The 17446-nt window shown below is 30.6% G+C and overlaps 1 protein-coding gene across 1 annotated transcript; it reads left to right on the top strand.

Moving 5' to 3' along the window:
• LOTGIDRAFT_233981 (hypothetical protein) lies at positions 1-14636 on the top strand (the record flags this gene model as incomplete). The annotated part of the gene is made up of 26 exons (XM_009061009.1): positions 1-87; positions 459-637; positions 844-1000; positions 1691-2854; positions 3041-3226; positions 3906-3961; positions 4796-4961; positions 5418-5602; positions 5817-7255; positions 7399-7538; positions 7844-7963; positions 8242-8509; positions 8929-9111; positions 9328-9451; positions 9647-9768; positions 10875-11073; positions 11331-11401; positions 11511-11570; positions 11856-11976; positions 12366-12468; positions 12680-12810; positions 13012-13073; positions 13232-13371; positions 13731-13830; positions 14139-14239; positions 14508-14636. The coding sequence occupies 26 exons, from the start codon at positions 1-3 to the stop codon at positions 14634-14636; spliced, it is 5793 nt and encodes a 1930-aa protein (XP_009059257.1).
• Positions 14637-17446: the final 2810 nt, after the last annotated feature.

Genomic DNA, 17446 nt, shown 5'->3' on the forward strand with positions numbered 1-17446 from the left:
ATGGAGTCTGTGACAGCAATCAGTGATCGTTTATCCATCCCAAAACATCACAGTCGATGTCTGTCAAAAACAAGAGTTGTGTGCATTGTAAGTGAAGGTTTCATATTATAAAGAGCATTCTTTTTAAAAACAATATTCAGTGCCATTTAGAGCTTCATTGTGTCATGTCATATCATGTATTATGATCCGTCTGAGTGAATAAATGGTATTTTAACATGATCGAAGCAATGGTGGGCCTGATTCTAATAATTAATGGCCCCCTTTTCACTAGCTACATAGCCTCTTGAAAGCAATGAGACAGTTTGGAACCAATCCCCTACTATTTAATCCTCTATATTATACCCTTGCCATAGACTGCCATGGTGCACATATGGTTCCAAACTGGCTAAGAGGCCTGCTTAGTTGATTGATATAATTATAAATGTGAATTAATTTTATTAGTGGATTATAAATTCCAGGTACATAATGATTGGTATAAGAATCTAAGGCAAGGAAAATTGATTCAAATTCCACCTACTGATCATTTTACCAACTTGGAAGCTGAAAGATTATTGGCTGGTTCATCATTGACATTACCAGAAACATGGCTGAGACTTACAATCAAAGTTGTTCAAAAACAGAATGTCTTAGTTGAAAGGTTTGATTTTGAATATCTTTCAAGAACAGTTTCTGATACCAAAATTCTGCTACAGCTTATATTCTGTAACTGATTCTTTTTTCAATTTTTGAATTACAACAGACATATAAAATTATTATAAATGCATTTCTTACACGATGTTATCGGGTACATATTTTAAAGATAGACCATAATAAATAAATATTTTGATATCTTTTTATTTGTAGATTAAGAGATGACAACCTATACAACACAAATGTAGCAGATAATATATTTGGACATTTGAACTATGTGGCTCATGAAAATTTCAATACACAATGGCGAAATGCATTCCATTTATATAAAGGATCAAAAAAGAGTGCTCAAATCAAAGAATATGTTAAGGTAACATCCTTGTTAGCTAAATTTATGAATTTGTGATAGGAATGTTTACATCCTAAACGGTAAGGCACATTATTGTCAGGCACATTATTGTCAGGGCCATTGACACAGACTAATTAATTCAGGCAAGCAAGACCTTTTTCTTTATCCTATTCCAATGACTTGGACACTTTAATGGGCTCATATATTGTTATCGCCCCATCGGCCGGTCCGTTCATATTTGGCGCATGCTCATTCTACAGGCTACTCTTTTGGTTTTTATTTTGTGGGTCAATGTCAATATGAAGATGATCCCTATTGATTTTCAAGATGATCTGATAATTTTTCACCAATTTGTCGTTTCCAACTTAGTGTATTCACTCTATTAGCCATATAGTTCAACTTTTGTTCACTCTTCAATCAACAATTCTTTATGAATTCTTTTGATATTTATATGCCCACACGTAGTATGGAAGCATATTGTTGTCCATTCGTTCACACTTGGCTAGTGCTCATTCTACAGTCTACAAACAATGATTTGTTCTTTCAATCAAAGCTGCTGGTGGGTGTATGTCACCTTGGTTCGCAAGGCTATCTTTTCCATAGTATCTTCACCAAACTGTAATCACATGCAGTGAGTCTATGTATTCTTGCAACTACTGCTTGCATTAAATTTTTCAAATGGATTGATGGAAATTGTTTTCTCTATTACAGTTTAATTCATCAGTCCATCAATATATAGACAAGTTTAAACCCGAGATTATTATCAACTTAGATACCACTGTATCAACTTTACCATTATCAACTAAAAAACATAGTGAATTACACCCTAATCTAGTTCCTTGTAAAGTTTTAATAGAAACAGAGACCCATTTCTTCTTTATACAACCATACATACCATATACATTACATAATCTAGTGTTTTATAGCCCTTCTGTATTGACCACATCTCCAGCTAATACTCTATTTATACTCTATCAGCTATTACATTCTATGCAATGTCTGCATCAACATGGTTTATCGGCTAAGGGAATCAATTTATGCAATATTCTGATTGATAAAAACTTATGGATATCTGTGACCACACCCCAAATCAAAACATGGATAAAAGAGAAGCCTGGTGGTAAAGAGGAAATTGAACCACACAAGGACCAAGATCATACTGCTCAAGTTCCAAAAACAGTCTTAAGATTGACTTCTGAAAAAGAAGATTTAGTGACAAGTGCTCAGGATTACTTAACATCATACATTTACAAGCAATATTCAATCAGTGATCTTCCAACAATAGTGGATAATTGGGTACATAAAAAGCTGACTAATTTTCAATATCTTATGATTTTGAATCATCTAGCAGGTCGTGTAATGAATGATCCTAACAATCATCCAGTGTTGCCATGGGTAATGGATTTTACTGGCCATGATTCAGGGTATCGAGACCTGACTATGTCTAAGTATAGAATAAACAAGGGAGATTATCAATTAGACTTTACATATAACTCTATGATTGGTTTAAATGAAAATGGTGAGCACATTCCACATCATGTGTCCGATGTCTTATCAGATATTACATATTTTGTTTATAAGGCCAGACGAACTGAAAAATCTATATTATGTACTCATGTCCGCACAAATTGGGTACCACATGAATATCCTAGCAGTATGCAGAGAATGATGGAATGGACGCCTGATGAATGTATACCAGAATTCTATACAGATCCTAATATATTTGTTTCTATCCATGAAGATCTACCAGATTTAGAAATACCATTATGGTGCAGTTCAACGTATGATTTTATCACAAGACATATGGCAGCTTTAGAAAGTGAGGCAGTATCAGAAATGTTACATTACTGGATTGATCTGACATTTGGATATAAGGTAAGATAGCAGTTTATGAAGAAAACATATATTGCTGATTTGTGCAAAGAAATGACTATGAAAGCTTTGCTTTGACAAATACCAGTTTTTCCTCCTGCGGATGGTCATAGACACAATGTCAGGTTTCCTTTGCCCAGCATTCTATATTAGTACAAGATCTTATAAAACTATTATTTTTTATTTTAGTTGAGTGGCTCGGCAGCAGTTAAGTCTAAAAATGTTTATCTTCAATTAGTTGATAACCATAAAACTATCACAAACCATGGAGTGGTGCAACTATTTACTCAACCACACCCTCATAGACCCTCCTCAACCCAACCATTTACCTCTGTTCTTCCACCTAAAATATACAGAGAAGTTTTACCAGCTCAAGTAGGTTTTATATCTGAATACCTATTCTTGTTTCTCCATATACATGTATATATAAAAGCAGTATTTGTGCCTAATGCTTATTAATGGACATATTGAAAGTCTGTGCTTTGAAATGTCTTTATCCAAGTTATCCTTTATAGTTAAATGTGATTCCCCAACATACAATCTAAAAATATTAAAAAAGTGCATGTAGATCTTGTCTAGGAATGTATCAATTCAAACCAACAAATTAACATATTTTTACTAACACTTGTTTCTTCACTCAAGAGTAAAAACAAAAGGTTAAAGATCTCACAAATAGAGTCATCATAAGAAAAAAAATTACATCCCATTAGCCTACGTATTATTATAACAAGTTCCAAACACATTAAGAGATAAAAAATGATGATTATTAGGTCTAATGCTGTTAACTTGAATAATATTATGAAAGGATAACACTGTAAAAAGTTGATTAATTGAGTTGTGAATTTTTGACAGGGACAAAAAATTACATAAAAGATGATGTTTAACTGTCATTTTTGTGTGTAGTGTAATTAAGATAGGTATGGAAAGGAATTTAAGGGTCAAATCAGGGTCATATTTTTGTCTGATGGACATGCTTGTTTGTGCACTTATTTACGTAAAGAAATGTGGTAAATGAAAATGATTTTTTGCATTAAAATCTTGGCATTGCTTCCAGATGATGCAGTTACATCAAACATCTGGTAGTCAAGAAACTGTTGTCCATGCTCTAAGGTAATCCAATTAATGTTATTTGTAATTTGGAATTGCCTCTGTCAAGAAACGTCCCACAGGAGCATTTTTATACGCCCACAAATATATATTGGGCGTATATTGCCATCACCTATGGCGATCCGTTTACATTTGGCTCGTGAACACTCTACAGGCTACAATTCTTTACAGATTGTTTTGATTTTTACTTTGTAGGTCAATGTCATTATGAATATGATCCCTTTCGATTTTCATGATGATCGGATAATTTTTCACCAAACTATCGTGTGACTTTGCGTTTTCATTCATGCAACTCGTGCTCACTCTACAGGCAACAATTCATAATGGATTATTTTGTTTTTTATTTAAGGGTTAATGTCATTATGAATATGATCCCTATTGATTTTCGTGATGATCTGATAATTTTTACTCACTCTTCAGTCAACAATTCTTATATGCTCACACGTAGTATGGAAGCATATTGTCATCCTTCCGTCTGTTCACAATTGGCTCATGCTAACTGTACAGGCTACAAACAATGATTTGTTCTTGCAATCAAAGCTGCTGGTGGGCGTATGTCATCTTACTTTGCAAGGCTATCTTTCACTAATTCTTTAAAGTCTTTATTTATTACACCATCAAAGTTCCCCATATTTTGGAAATAATTCTCAACCTGGCAATGCCCCTGAACCTTTATCGAATTTTGCAAAGGCCTTGATGGGTTAGTAAGAATCTGGTAGTGGTATGACACTGATAGCATGACAGTTTGAAATCAATGTGATGTCTGAAAAAAATAACTCACTATATTTTGTTTTCCTGAAAACAGTAAGTTGTGGAACTGTAATTATGTTATTTTAGATCCATGGAAGTAGTAGATTTTATTGATAAAACCAGACCAGAAGATTTTGCTATACAATTACCAAATAATTATACTAATATCTTACAAGCTTTAGATGATTATGAAAGTCAGCTAAATTTCTCTACTAAAGTTCTTCAACATAAACTATCAACAGATGATAGAAAGGTATTACTACAAACATTTCATAATGTCATCACAATAGTATGTTGAGTTGCCACTAGGTGTTCTATAATTTTGCATAGCACTTGGTCTTTGTTTTGCCTTTCTATTAGGAGGATTGATATTTGGTGAGGAGCCAGCAGGGTATGCTTACTCTTCTAGACACCTGATGCTACTCTTCATTATGAAATATTTCTTGCTTGATACTTCCTCATATGAACAATTTATTTGCTGTTACCATTGTATTGCAAAACTTCTGTTTTGAATTTTGGGTATTGTTTTGCTGTTCAGATCATTAGTACTTGAGATATTTTTAATCTGTATAATAATCAGGCACATGCTCTTGCTTAAATTCCGTTATATTCTAGGATGCATATGTGGCTATAGAGAATGACCATGGCCAAAAATTACTAATTCTAACTGAATTAATTTAAACTGCATGATTTTATGACACGTTTACAGAGATCAAAGTATCCAGAAGATGAAGTGAGAGACATAATAACAGAAGATTTAACAGTGTTTATTTGTAATATGTGTGAGATTTTCCTGTCTCCTAAATTAAGAGCATTAGGATGTAATGTACCACTGTTAGAACGTTATAGATTGATTCAATCACTTTGTTCAACAGAATGTATTGATTTACCTAGGTGAGATGGAAATTCTTTTTAGCCAAAATTTGCGAAAAATCTTTAAATGTTATAAAATTTTAATATATCTGTTGAATTATTAAAAATCATAATCATCAAAACAATAGAAATTCTTATTCAAATGTGTGCTAATTTTCAATCCAAATGAATAGTGTAACAGTCCATATTTTAACTGTTATATCGATGTATTTAAGTTCTGTTATTCATTTTTCAGAACATACCGAAAAGCTGCATCGTTTTTGCTATCAACTGTGATTATAGATGAAAGTGATCATGAGAAACCTAAATTACAATATTTAACAGACAATGATGATAGTATACCTCTTCCAACACCCAGTTATTTATTACAACCTTTTACTAATATACTACCTTTCCCTGATTACTTTGATAAACTATATTCTTGTCTGGCAGAACTCAAACAGAAAGATGATGAGATTGAAAAAATACATTGGAGTATGCTTACTCTTGCTGAAAAGAACTCTTTAATAAAATCTTTACAGAGAGAAAAGGTTCCTCTTCTTGATAAATTTCTACAAAAACATCATAAAAAGCTTGGGAAGCAAGGTTTAAACATCTTATCTCCATATATTGAAGAGCTGTTCGAGAATGAGATCACCACTGTGCAAGCTGCTTGGTGTTTTTTAAATACAATGAGTCGAGAATTAGGACGAGAGGAAACTACCAAAAGACTCATGCCACATTTGATTAAGTTATTTAGTGGTGAACATTCCACAGCAAAACATGTCAAGCTCTATCATCGACAGTTTTTAATGCAGTTGATTGTAAGACTAGGACTTAAAACGTTTATTGTGCACTTTGCTACACTGTTAGTTGAGGCTGTATCAGGCTTTAAAGATTTCTATGTGCCCAGTAAATTTTACAATGAGGAGTTATTGGAAGATCCTAGTCCAGCTTGGGATACCAATATGTCACGAAATAGATCACTCAACGAACTGTCCATAGGACAACCTAATGAATTTACATTCCAAAATGATTATGAAGAGACTACACATATAGATGGTGATGACAACGAAGATGAGTTTATAACTGATAATATGTCTATGGAAGATGAAGATGAAACAAGACCAATGTCTGGTGATTCTACTAGTATAGGTAAACAGTCAACTAGTAGTGATATCAGTGATATAGTGATATCAACACAAGATGATGAAGGAGACGACACTCCTCCTATATTCGGCAGTGTAGCATCAGTCCATAGCATTGCACATCTTCTAGAAGAACAGTCCAGACAAAAACTGTTGTCTATTGAAGAAGGTGATACTGGGTCAGTGAGTCAGAATCTAACTCCTTCTCAATCAGAGAGACAATCAGGTGCAGAAAGTCAAGATGAAGACGATGAACCTAAACCTTCTTCACAATTCTACCTCTCTGTTGAAGAAACAGAAGCCATCTGGCACACTAGTCGTAAAGAAAGCATGGTACGCAGTGAAACTGAAGATCTCATGATGAACATATCAACATCCAGTCCTAAAGATATTCTTAATATACGTGATGTGGCCATGGAGAGTGTCAAGTGGTTGTGCCATAAATTAGGACCTGTACTAACAGCTAAACATTTGTCTCGTAATTTGATAAGAATGATCTCCCTTTGTTATATTGGGGATGAACAACTGCAAAATTTAGAAAAATCAGGTAAGGAGATTTCTTCTATTCTTATACACAAAAGGTTCTTATAACTGATACTTGTGCATATGAGCAGTCCTTAAACCTAATGATTAGTCTTTGAATTGGGTTGATATGATTTGTTTTGATGCTTATTTGTTCCCCATTTTCAGATAATCCTGATTTAAAATCCTCGCGTTTAGTTATTGGTGATGAACACTGTATAAAGATACTGGATTGTTTAGGATTTGTAGCTCAGTTATATGGTGAACAAGTTATATTGTTACAATACATACCTTGTATTGTTGATTTGGTGAGTAGACTTACCAATTAGGAGTCCGTTTCAATCTTCATTGTCAATTGTATTAAATGAGTTGTCCATTAATGCTTAATATCAAAATACCAAAATAATATATTAGCCATATGGATCCAGTTGCATCGTGGTAACTGGTGCTCTAGAAAGTAAGCATGATGCAATAATAGCTCAATCTAAACAAGCACTTCAGTCTTTGGTTACAGTCATTAATTTTGTTAGAAAGCAGTTGTAAACAACTGCATAATTTGAAGGCTTGCTTGTGAAGTACCAAAGGTAGATAATCAATTTGTTTGTAATTACAGGTGTCTGTATGTCAGAAGAGATTAACACCTAGATCTGAAACTGGTATACTCGGTGCATTGTTATTGTTAAGACATGTTTTACAGTTTTTAACAGATAAATCAGTTATGGACATTTTAAAGGTATGTTTTTTTATGAATTTATGATTTATCATTATCAATTCTTCACTTGTGGTCAGTGATTTCTGGTAGAAAATTTAAAAGCATTTTTTTCACCAATGTATGCTCTTTAATTATCTAAATTTGAGGCATTTCTAATTTCAAATATTATGAAAAATAAATGTGAAGAAGTGATCTGTCTACCTTTCAATCCTGTTAATCAGTTTTTTTTCAATAATTTTACTGTGTTATGTATTTCTTTTCTTTGAAAACTGAAATTCAGAAATATTTCTCTCTTTCAGCAAATGATAGTTATTGAGACATTGATGCCGATTATTAAACTAGTTACCTCCCCTAATACATCGTTTCCTGGTGGCAGTTTGATAAGAACAGTTATTTGTCATAAGATAATTGATGTATTATATATACTTGGCTTACGACTTGGTTTCCAAATGACTCGACTACATCTAAATCAAGCTATGCAAATATTTTTTGATGCCTTTAATTGTGTCCATGGTAAACATTTATTAACGAGTTTAAATTCTAAGATGGAATCAACCTCTCCCTCAGGTGTGTATTTTCAAATTTGTTGACTTAAACAGTTAGGAATAACAAAAATTTATGAAGAATGGTGTATGTTGGAAACTTTACATGGTGTCATTTGCTTGGTTATGTGGATCAAATGAAAGTACTGGGTTCTGTCTGGTGATCTTGAATATGTCTTTTCTCATTATTGCAATCAACCCAGTCGTAAATGGATAGATATGATCTAGAAATACCAATGTAAAGAGCTTTGACTTCTTTGGCCAAACACTGTGTAGTAGAAAGGATCCTCCTAAATCCTAAAGTTGTTTTCCTTTTATAAAATAGTTGTTTCTTTATTGTTTTCAAAGAAGTAGTTCTTCATTTATTGAGGGCTTTGTCTGTGAAATTATCGCTTTTATTTACAGCTAACTTACTACCATAAATGACTTGATTTTTTCTCACAGCATTTGGTAGCCAAGGGTCAGAAGAAGGATACTTGCCCATTAAAATGGATTCCAATACTAAAGAGTATAAAATAGGATCACCTATATCAGTTAAAAGCATACATATGCCTGCTCAACGTCCAAAATTAGACCAAACACCTAAATATCACAGCCTATCTTCTATGAATTTATTAGATGAAAAAGGTGAGGTTATAACATTTTCATGATGGAAATTAACAATAAAATTTCAAATGATTTGGAAGATACGGAGAAGGTGAACTAAAATTGGTTTAATTACTATTATCCAAATTGACATACATGTAAATTAATGGTAAATACCTTAATATCTACTTATACCTGATATCTCAGTGTATGTATTTTCTAACTGATCAGATAATTTTGATTATTTTGTTTTAACAGATGAATTAAACGAGGTCAAAGTAGAAGATAAAAATAAAGATAATGGACTGATGGAATTAGCTGAAGTCTTTACACCAGAATTAGCATTGGCAGCTTATATACCAATGTGTCGAATTTTTGGCAGGTAATTATTATAACAATATTTGCGAGATTGAATATAATATGGAGAATCTTTGTCTTATATATTAGTATAGACTGCTAGACTGGTATTTTAGATACATGCTTGCCCTGTACACCAAAGATAACAGAATTTTTAGCTGTGACTCAAAAGAATGACCTTGAATTGAATATGAATAGGATGATTATTTTCTAATTTCAGTATTCACATGGAGAAACATCTACGATGTGATGATTTGATACGTAATTTGTGTGCTCAACAAGATAAATCTATGGATAATCCACAATTTCAACAATCACAGAATAGCTCAGAATATGAGAGAGGTAAGTTTTCTAAATTTATAATGTATTCACTAGTATGAGTGGTGAATGATAATGAAGTAATAATTAGAAATCAATGCTATCTTTATTTAAGATTTGATAATGAAGTAATAAAAAGAGAATAATATTATAATTATTTAAGATTTACTAGTATCAATAGAAAATGATTAGTATCAACAAAGAAAGTGATAATGAAGAGAGATTATTATTATTACATTTATTTACTATCAATAGATTATGATAATGAAGTAATAAAGAATTGAAATGAAATGAATTGAGTTTTATGTTCTACTTTTCTGCACTATGTTTGCTAATGAAGACGGGCAACACCATTCTAGTATCAATAGAGAATGATAATGAAGTAATAAAGAGAAATTATTTTTATATTTAAGATTTACTAGTATCAATAGAGAATGATAATGAAGTAATAAAGAGATATTTATTATTATATTTGTTTGATATAGTATTAATAGAGAATGATAATGAAGTAATAAAGAGAAATTATTATTATTATGTTTATTTAAGATTAACTACTATCAATACAAAATGATAATGAAGTAATAAAGAGAAAATTATTAATAGAGAATTATAATGAAGTAATAAAGAGATAATTATTATCATATTTATTTAAGATTTACAAGTATTAATAGAGAATGATAATGGAGTAATAAAGAAAGAGTATTATTTATTTAAGATTTACAAGTTTCAATAGAGAATGATAATGAAGTAGTAAAGAAAGATTATTATTATATTTATTTAAGATTTACTACTATCAATACAAAATGATAATGAAGTAATAAAGAGAAAATTATTAATAGAGAATTATAATGAAGTATTAAAGAGATAATTATTATCATATTTATTTAAGATTTACAAGTTTCAATAGAGAATGATAATGAAGTAATAAAGAAAGATTATTATTATATTTATTTAAGATTTACTACTATCAATACAAAATGATAATGAAGTAATAAAGAGAAAATTATTAATAGAGAATTATAATGAAGTAATAAAGAGATAATTATTATCATATTTATTTAAGATTTACAAGTATCAATAGAGAATGATAATGAAGTAATAAAGAAAGATTATTATTATATTTATTTAAGATTTACTACTATCAAAAGAGAATGATAATGAAGTAATAAAGAGAGATGTTCGTGGAGGTATAGGACAGAATGTAGCTGTTATAGGTAACAGAATAGAATTAACAGAGAGTATTGATACTAGCACGTCAACAATAACAGAATTTGGTAGAAGTTATAAACATTCTGGTATATTATCCATTAATCCTGATAGACTATGTAGGTATGTAGCATAATCTGTATTTTTCTGTTCCTTTTTCTGGTGCTAAAAAATAATATGAATTGAATTTTCCAAAATGTTATTGGATGGGGATGTTACATTATGTTTTGTTAGGTAACAATAGTCAAATATTTTATTGTTCTAATACAATGCACTCTTTGCTTTTTGTTTTTTCATGTTAGGTATAATCATCAACTTGTCATTATATTATTATTTCACCAAGTGAAAGTTTTGTCTTCATGATTCTTTAAATTTTTCAGTGAGGATATGGATAATTATAAAGGCAGACATCTAAAAGGAAATTGGTTAGCATATTGGGAACATGAATTAGGTGAGTGAAGACCTTTTTTTCATTTTTGGATTTAAGGAGATGAATAGAAAAGATTTAAAACTTTGAATGTTAGTTACATAAATTATATCAGATGATTTTCTTCTTGCAGGTTTACATGAAAGAGATACATCGTTTAATTTTAAACAGATTAAATTACAAACATTTACAGGTATCATTATAAAAGTATATACTTTTAATATTGTATTTACACAGTTTGAATATCTCATAGTTGGTATGGCTCAGATGGTCAGCCAAACATCCTGTCATAGATAGAGTATTGGTGACAGTAACTTTCTAATGTTCTGTTTTCCTTCTGTAAAACTGCAGATCGTACATTGAAAAAATCACTAGTTTGCTTTGAGACAATTAATTTAGATTCTATTTTCTTCTCTCCCTCAATCAAGTTTGTATCAAAACATCAGATTTTTATATCATAATGGACAATGTATTTTAGGTCATACCAATAGTATAAGATCATTATTTGTGATGGACAGTGAGAATTCTTTTATTAGTGCCAGTAAAGATAAAACAGTTAAATTATGGTCGCTGTCTAGTTTAGGTGACGGAAATGGCAAGTAAGTCTATCTGTATTATAACTAATTCAAAATTATTCGTTTAAAAATTCCAAAAAAGATTTTCTTGTGTCTGTATGTCGGTTGGAAACACTTTTATTTGTGATTTTCTGTCTGTAATTTTATCACAAGTAATTCCAGAAAAACTTACACCCATTAAGATACAACTAAGAATATTTGTCCAACATACAAAAACTAGAAAACCTCTGTTGAATTATTTCAGACATTCATGGGCAGTAGTCTTGTTAATTAGCGTAAAGTAACACTGGATCGACATTTATTCACTAAACTTTTAGACTGTAAATAATAGGAAACTGGCTGCAGTCATAAAAAACATATTAGTAAATCAAACTATGAATATTGTATTGTATGATGAATTGTTTTCATTTCAGATGTTCTTGTGTATATAACTATCAACATCACAAGAAGTCAGTATTTTCTGTAGCCTATGTAGAAACAGCTAGACTAGTCGCTAGCTGTGATAGTACTGTTCATGTAAGTAGGGTTTTAATCTATGAAACATATTCTATATTAATGTATACTTTCTATGAAATTTCAAAGATTCACAATCTGTAACATCTTCAGGCAAGATAGAGCAAAATGTTGAAGTGAATATCCCAAGTGCTTTAAGCAAAATGATGAATCAAATATTTAAAATCTTTCCATATCAATTGTTTGTATAAAATGAAATTGTAATATTTTGTAGATTTGGGACCCATTTACTGGTTCTACTATAAAACAACTAGAATCTAGTAAATATGCTCCAGTAGTAGCTGTAGCTCCTATACCATCACCTAGTACTATGATAGTAACTGCTACCACTGATGCTACTTTAAGGTTGGTTATTATTCAGATTCTTGTTTATTATGTGTTACATATATAGGTATGAATAAAATATTGTTTTTAAGATATATAATCTAATTCAGAGCCTTATTGTTTTAATTATTATCCAACTAAATTAATTAAAAATTGTACATTATCTATCATGTCCTGCCTACAGTAGCATTATATTCTAAATATTAAAATTATCTCTTGCAGATTTTTAGATTTACGAACTGCAAAATATGAACACGAATTCAGATGTTCTACTGCTTCAGCAGGTAGTGTTAAAATTAAAATTATATTTACTTTAAATTGGTCAGCACAATTGTGCAAAAATACTTACAAGTAAAGCAAACTCATTTAAATATTTAATCAATCCTTAAGAATAGAATATTGATATTTAAATAGACTATATTCTGTATGATTATCTCATTAGGTTTGATAAGATGTGTGGCTGTTAGTCCAGATGGTAAATGGATAGCTGTAGGATTCTCTACTGGTATGATTATATTATTAGATTTATTATCAGGTATCTTAATGGCAGCATGGAAAGCACATGATGGAGAAATACTTCAGGTATGTTAATAACTTTGAAATAACTGTATCTATGTCAACTGTAGTGTATTCCTCTCTGCACAGCAGCAAATTGAGAGTTAGTGAAATAAACAATATTAACTCGAGCCAGTTTCTCTAGATTTTAGAGAACACATTAATTTGATTGATTAATGAATCTAGACTTAAGATAGATTTAAGTGACTGACCAACTTGAAATCATCTGAAGTGAGGGTTTTTTTTATAAACTGAAGCTGGATATTCAATCACTACAGAAGTAGTTTTAACATCCCAAATTGGAAATAAAACTCCTATTTGATTTCACACTTAATATCCTGCTTGATTTATAAATAATAATTAAATTTGTTCAATTTGTGTTGTAGATCAAAGCATTTGATAAAAGTAGATTGGTATCAACATCATTTGATCAAACAGTCAAAGTCTGGAAAGTAGAAGATGGCAAGGAATTGTGTAATTTGAAAGGTAGACATTTTATGCCTAACATTAGCCAGTCGATTAATTATATAATTTTTCATGAGGCAACTGCCTGGCACAGAACTTATGTTTTATAGATATCAGTGTATTTGACTGCTGCCATAAGTTGGATGCTTTGTCGTGGTATTTTATAACAAGCACAATAATGTACATTTTATCATTTTTTTTCTAAGGCTCTTTTACTTTCTCTCAAGGGAAACCACTCTTCGCTATATAATATTTTTTGTCCACCATACTTTTATATTTTCTTCAAAACTAGAATATATTACATTGTCTGTATGTATGAATTATTCCAGGCCCTACTGAACCTGTACACTGTATATGTTTCTATAGAAATCAAGTATTAAGTGCTACAACAGCAAATAGAATAGGTCTTCATACTACAATAGAAGAAAATGTATGTATTATGATTTGAGATTCAAGATAAGTTTTTCATGTAACAGTAACATGTTCGCTTAGATTTTCAAATACTGATGCTTCCTCCACTTTGCATGAATTATTTACATTTTACTTTTGTAATTTACTTGACAATAACTCAGTCACAAATAGAATAGTGGGACATGGAAGGAAAGTAAAAAATGTTTTGAGATTGGACATACTGCTAATTAATGTTTATGTTTCAAGTGAAAAAAGTTTACTAAGATATTTCTTCATTTTTATTTCAGAGTTCTTTCTCGAGTACAAAGTTAACATCAGATACTTTTAAAGGAGTATTAACCTGTATGTCTGTCTTACCTCTCAATAGAGCTTTATTAGTTGGTGCTGACAATGGTTCAATTAGGTTATTATGTTGAGGAGAATCAACGTCCTTTTACAGTGTTGTTTCTCACTGTGATGATTTCAGTCAGAAGAGATGATTGGTCTTCACTGTGGAATGAAGATGAACTCTTTGACAGTCATGATAAAATGAGTAATTATTATTTATGGTGCATTACATTTTATTATTCAAGTGTATATCAGTTAAGTGACCATACAGAAAGCTATTCCAAAATCTAAATGTTTTGATATTAACATACACACTCTTACAGATTTGGAGTGATATGCCTTGTAAAAATCTATTTTTGTGAAGTAATTTAGGTGAAATGGATTATTTAAATGTATAAAAATACTTTATTAAGATATACATATCATAATCAACTGAAGATTTTACTTATGAATGAAATGCTTCTCTTTCAAAATATCTCAAATTTCTTCCAAGAAGACTTAAAAACATACATAACCTTTTTTGTATTTGAAATAAACATCATGCGCATGGTAAAAAGTGTACATGATTCATTCTCTGAAATATATTCTGGCATAATTATTGTAAATCAATACAAATAAATATAAATATGTCTGTCTGTCTATATAACACCAAGTATTATTATTATAAATCAATTTGAATTTATATTATACCAGTGATAGCTATAATCAAAGATTACTTTATTTTTATTATCATTTCTTTTACTACCGATCAAATTTGTTATTGTTTTGTTGTTTATATGTTAGATTGTAATTATAAATGATATCATTATGAATTCCTCATTAGTGTCATATTTAAAGAGACAGATACTAATGGTAACTTTAGTCTCAGAAATGGAATTTTTTAAGCCAATCACAGCTCATTGTTAAAATTTGAACCTTCAAATCCAGGCGTGTCTAGAACATTGAAATGATGACTCATCTTTTCTTGAGACTCTGCCATCTATAGAAAAGACACATAAAGAAATAAAAAAAAAGAAATTCCAAGTTTGAGGAATATTTTAAGAAATAATACTTCTGAAGACTATTTAGATATATTCAAGACCCAAAGGGTCAACCCTCCAAAATGGAGAACTATGGCCATTGCACAAATCTTGCATTTAACAAAAGTTCAATGAATAGCAAACTAAGCAAAGCTATTAGTTTCAATATTAAAAGATTTCATATTAATGACTAAATTAATGTATTCTTATTTATGTTACACAAAAATTAGCTGAAAATGGAAATAGATTAATAAAAGTTATTATAATCTTTCTAGAAGACATCAAAGGGATAATATTTTCTTTTAAGATATTATAGAATATGTATAATTATACAAGTGGAATTTTATCCATTTGTTATTTTGTGTGCAATATTGTATTTGCTTTGTTGTAATATGTATATTTTCATTGTTAAATGTTGTTTATTCTATAAACTCTTTGCACATATCATTCCACAACATACATCAAAATATCTACTTGTTTATTGACTAATTTTATTGGAATAATTAGTTAATTAAGCTGACATTGTCTTTTGTGTGACTTTATCTTAGCTTCCCATTTTCAATGAAATACATTTTGTTGTGAATATTTTAAGTTTTTTTTATACATTTAATGTTGTACTCTGCAAGTCTGAAAGGTTCTGAAGTGCTACATCCTAGCAATGACAAAAGGAAGACTAAACCTGATTAATAAAATAATAGTACTCTAAAATTACATTACGTGAAACATTATAGACAATGCAAACTTGTTTACAAATTAAATGTTATATGTAAAACAAAATAAGTATTTATATTTATTTGGTATGTTATATTTGGTTTTTTTTTAAGTATGTCCTCCTGAAATGTGCAAGTGTAGGCCTACTGTTGTCTTAAAAAAGTATTGTCTGATTACAAGTTGTTAGATTGTATAAATTTCACTCCCTAATAATAAGAATTGTTATTGAAATCTAATCAACTCTTATAAACATCTTTTGCTATGTTCACAAATTGTAATCTTATTATTTGTGAACATTTCAACAAACTCAAACCTATAGCATATGAATAATTTTCAAATGGTAAATACAATGGATAGGCCATTTCATTCCAGACAAAATAAAAAATTGTTCACAATATTGAAACCTCTTCTTTTACTATTCTTGTCGCCTTGTCTATTGCAAAGTTGTTATTTTGCCTTTAATTCATTCACAAGCATTTCCATATGCCTTATGTATTTGCATGTTGAGGAAGGGAGTCATGAAAATTGAAGGTTCGTTCCTGACATTGGTCCAATTAATTCTTAACCTCTGTCACGGATGAAGTTCTGAGGGGCTTACATGGAAAAAGTGTCAAGGGGTTTGGATACAACAAAAGGCTAAAGTCCTGTAGCTGTGTGATCTTGACGCCAAAGGCAGATGTCCATATTATATATATAGTCTAATAATAGTAGCCTTAAACCATTGTCCGGGCAAATTTCCCCTTAGTGCACGCTGCAAGGCATTGTCTGTCTTCATTAGCCCAACCAGGTGCAGAAGTATAGGGCATAGGGTGTAAACCTCCATCACTTTGCATGTGAAGTGTTTCCAAAAACCAGAAAAACAAGAGGCCAAACCACATACACGCAGGTTATTAATCTAATGGATTTACAAAATTTGAGCGGTATGTTTTTGATTTATTCAGCCTCTTTCATATAATATGAATATTGCATTTAAAGTTTTTCCTTATAATACCACAACCACAATACTAACATGTTGAAGTCTATAGCAAAATTTTAGGCCTCACTGTTCTGAACTGTTTCTGTGATTCTGGACCGATATTGAAGATGTCATGAGAACATCTGTTTTAGAACTTAAAAAACCTTATAAAGTAAGCCTTTTCTTTGAAGCTTCGGCCTGAGATTGTCAAATT

This window comes from Lottia gigantea, assembly GCF_000327385.1.
Source record: "Lottia gigantea unplaced genomic scaffold LOTGIsca_45, whole genome shotgun sequence".
NCBI lineage: Eukaryota > Metazoa > Mollusca > Gastropoda > Lottiidae > Lottia > Lottia gigantea.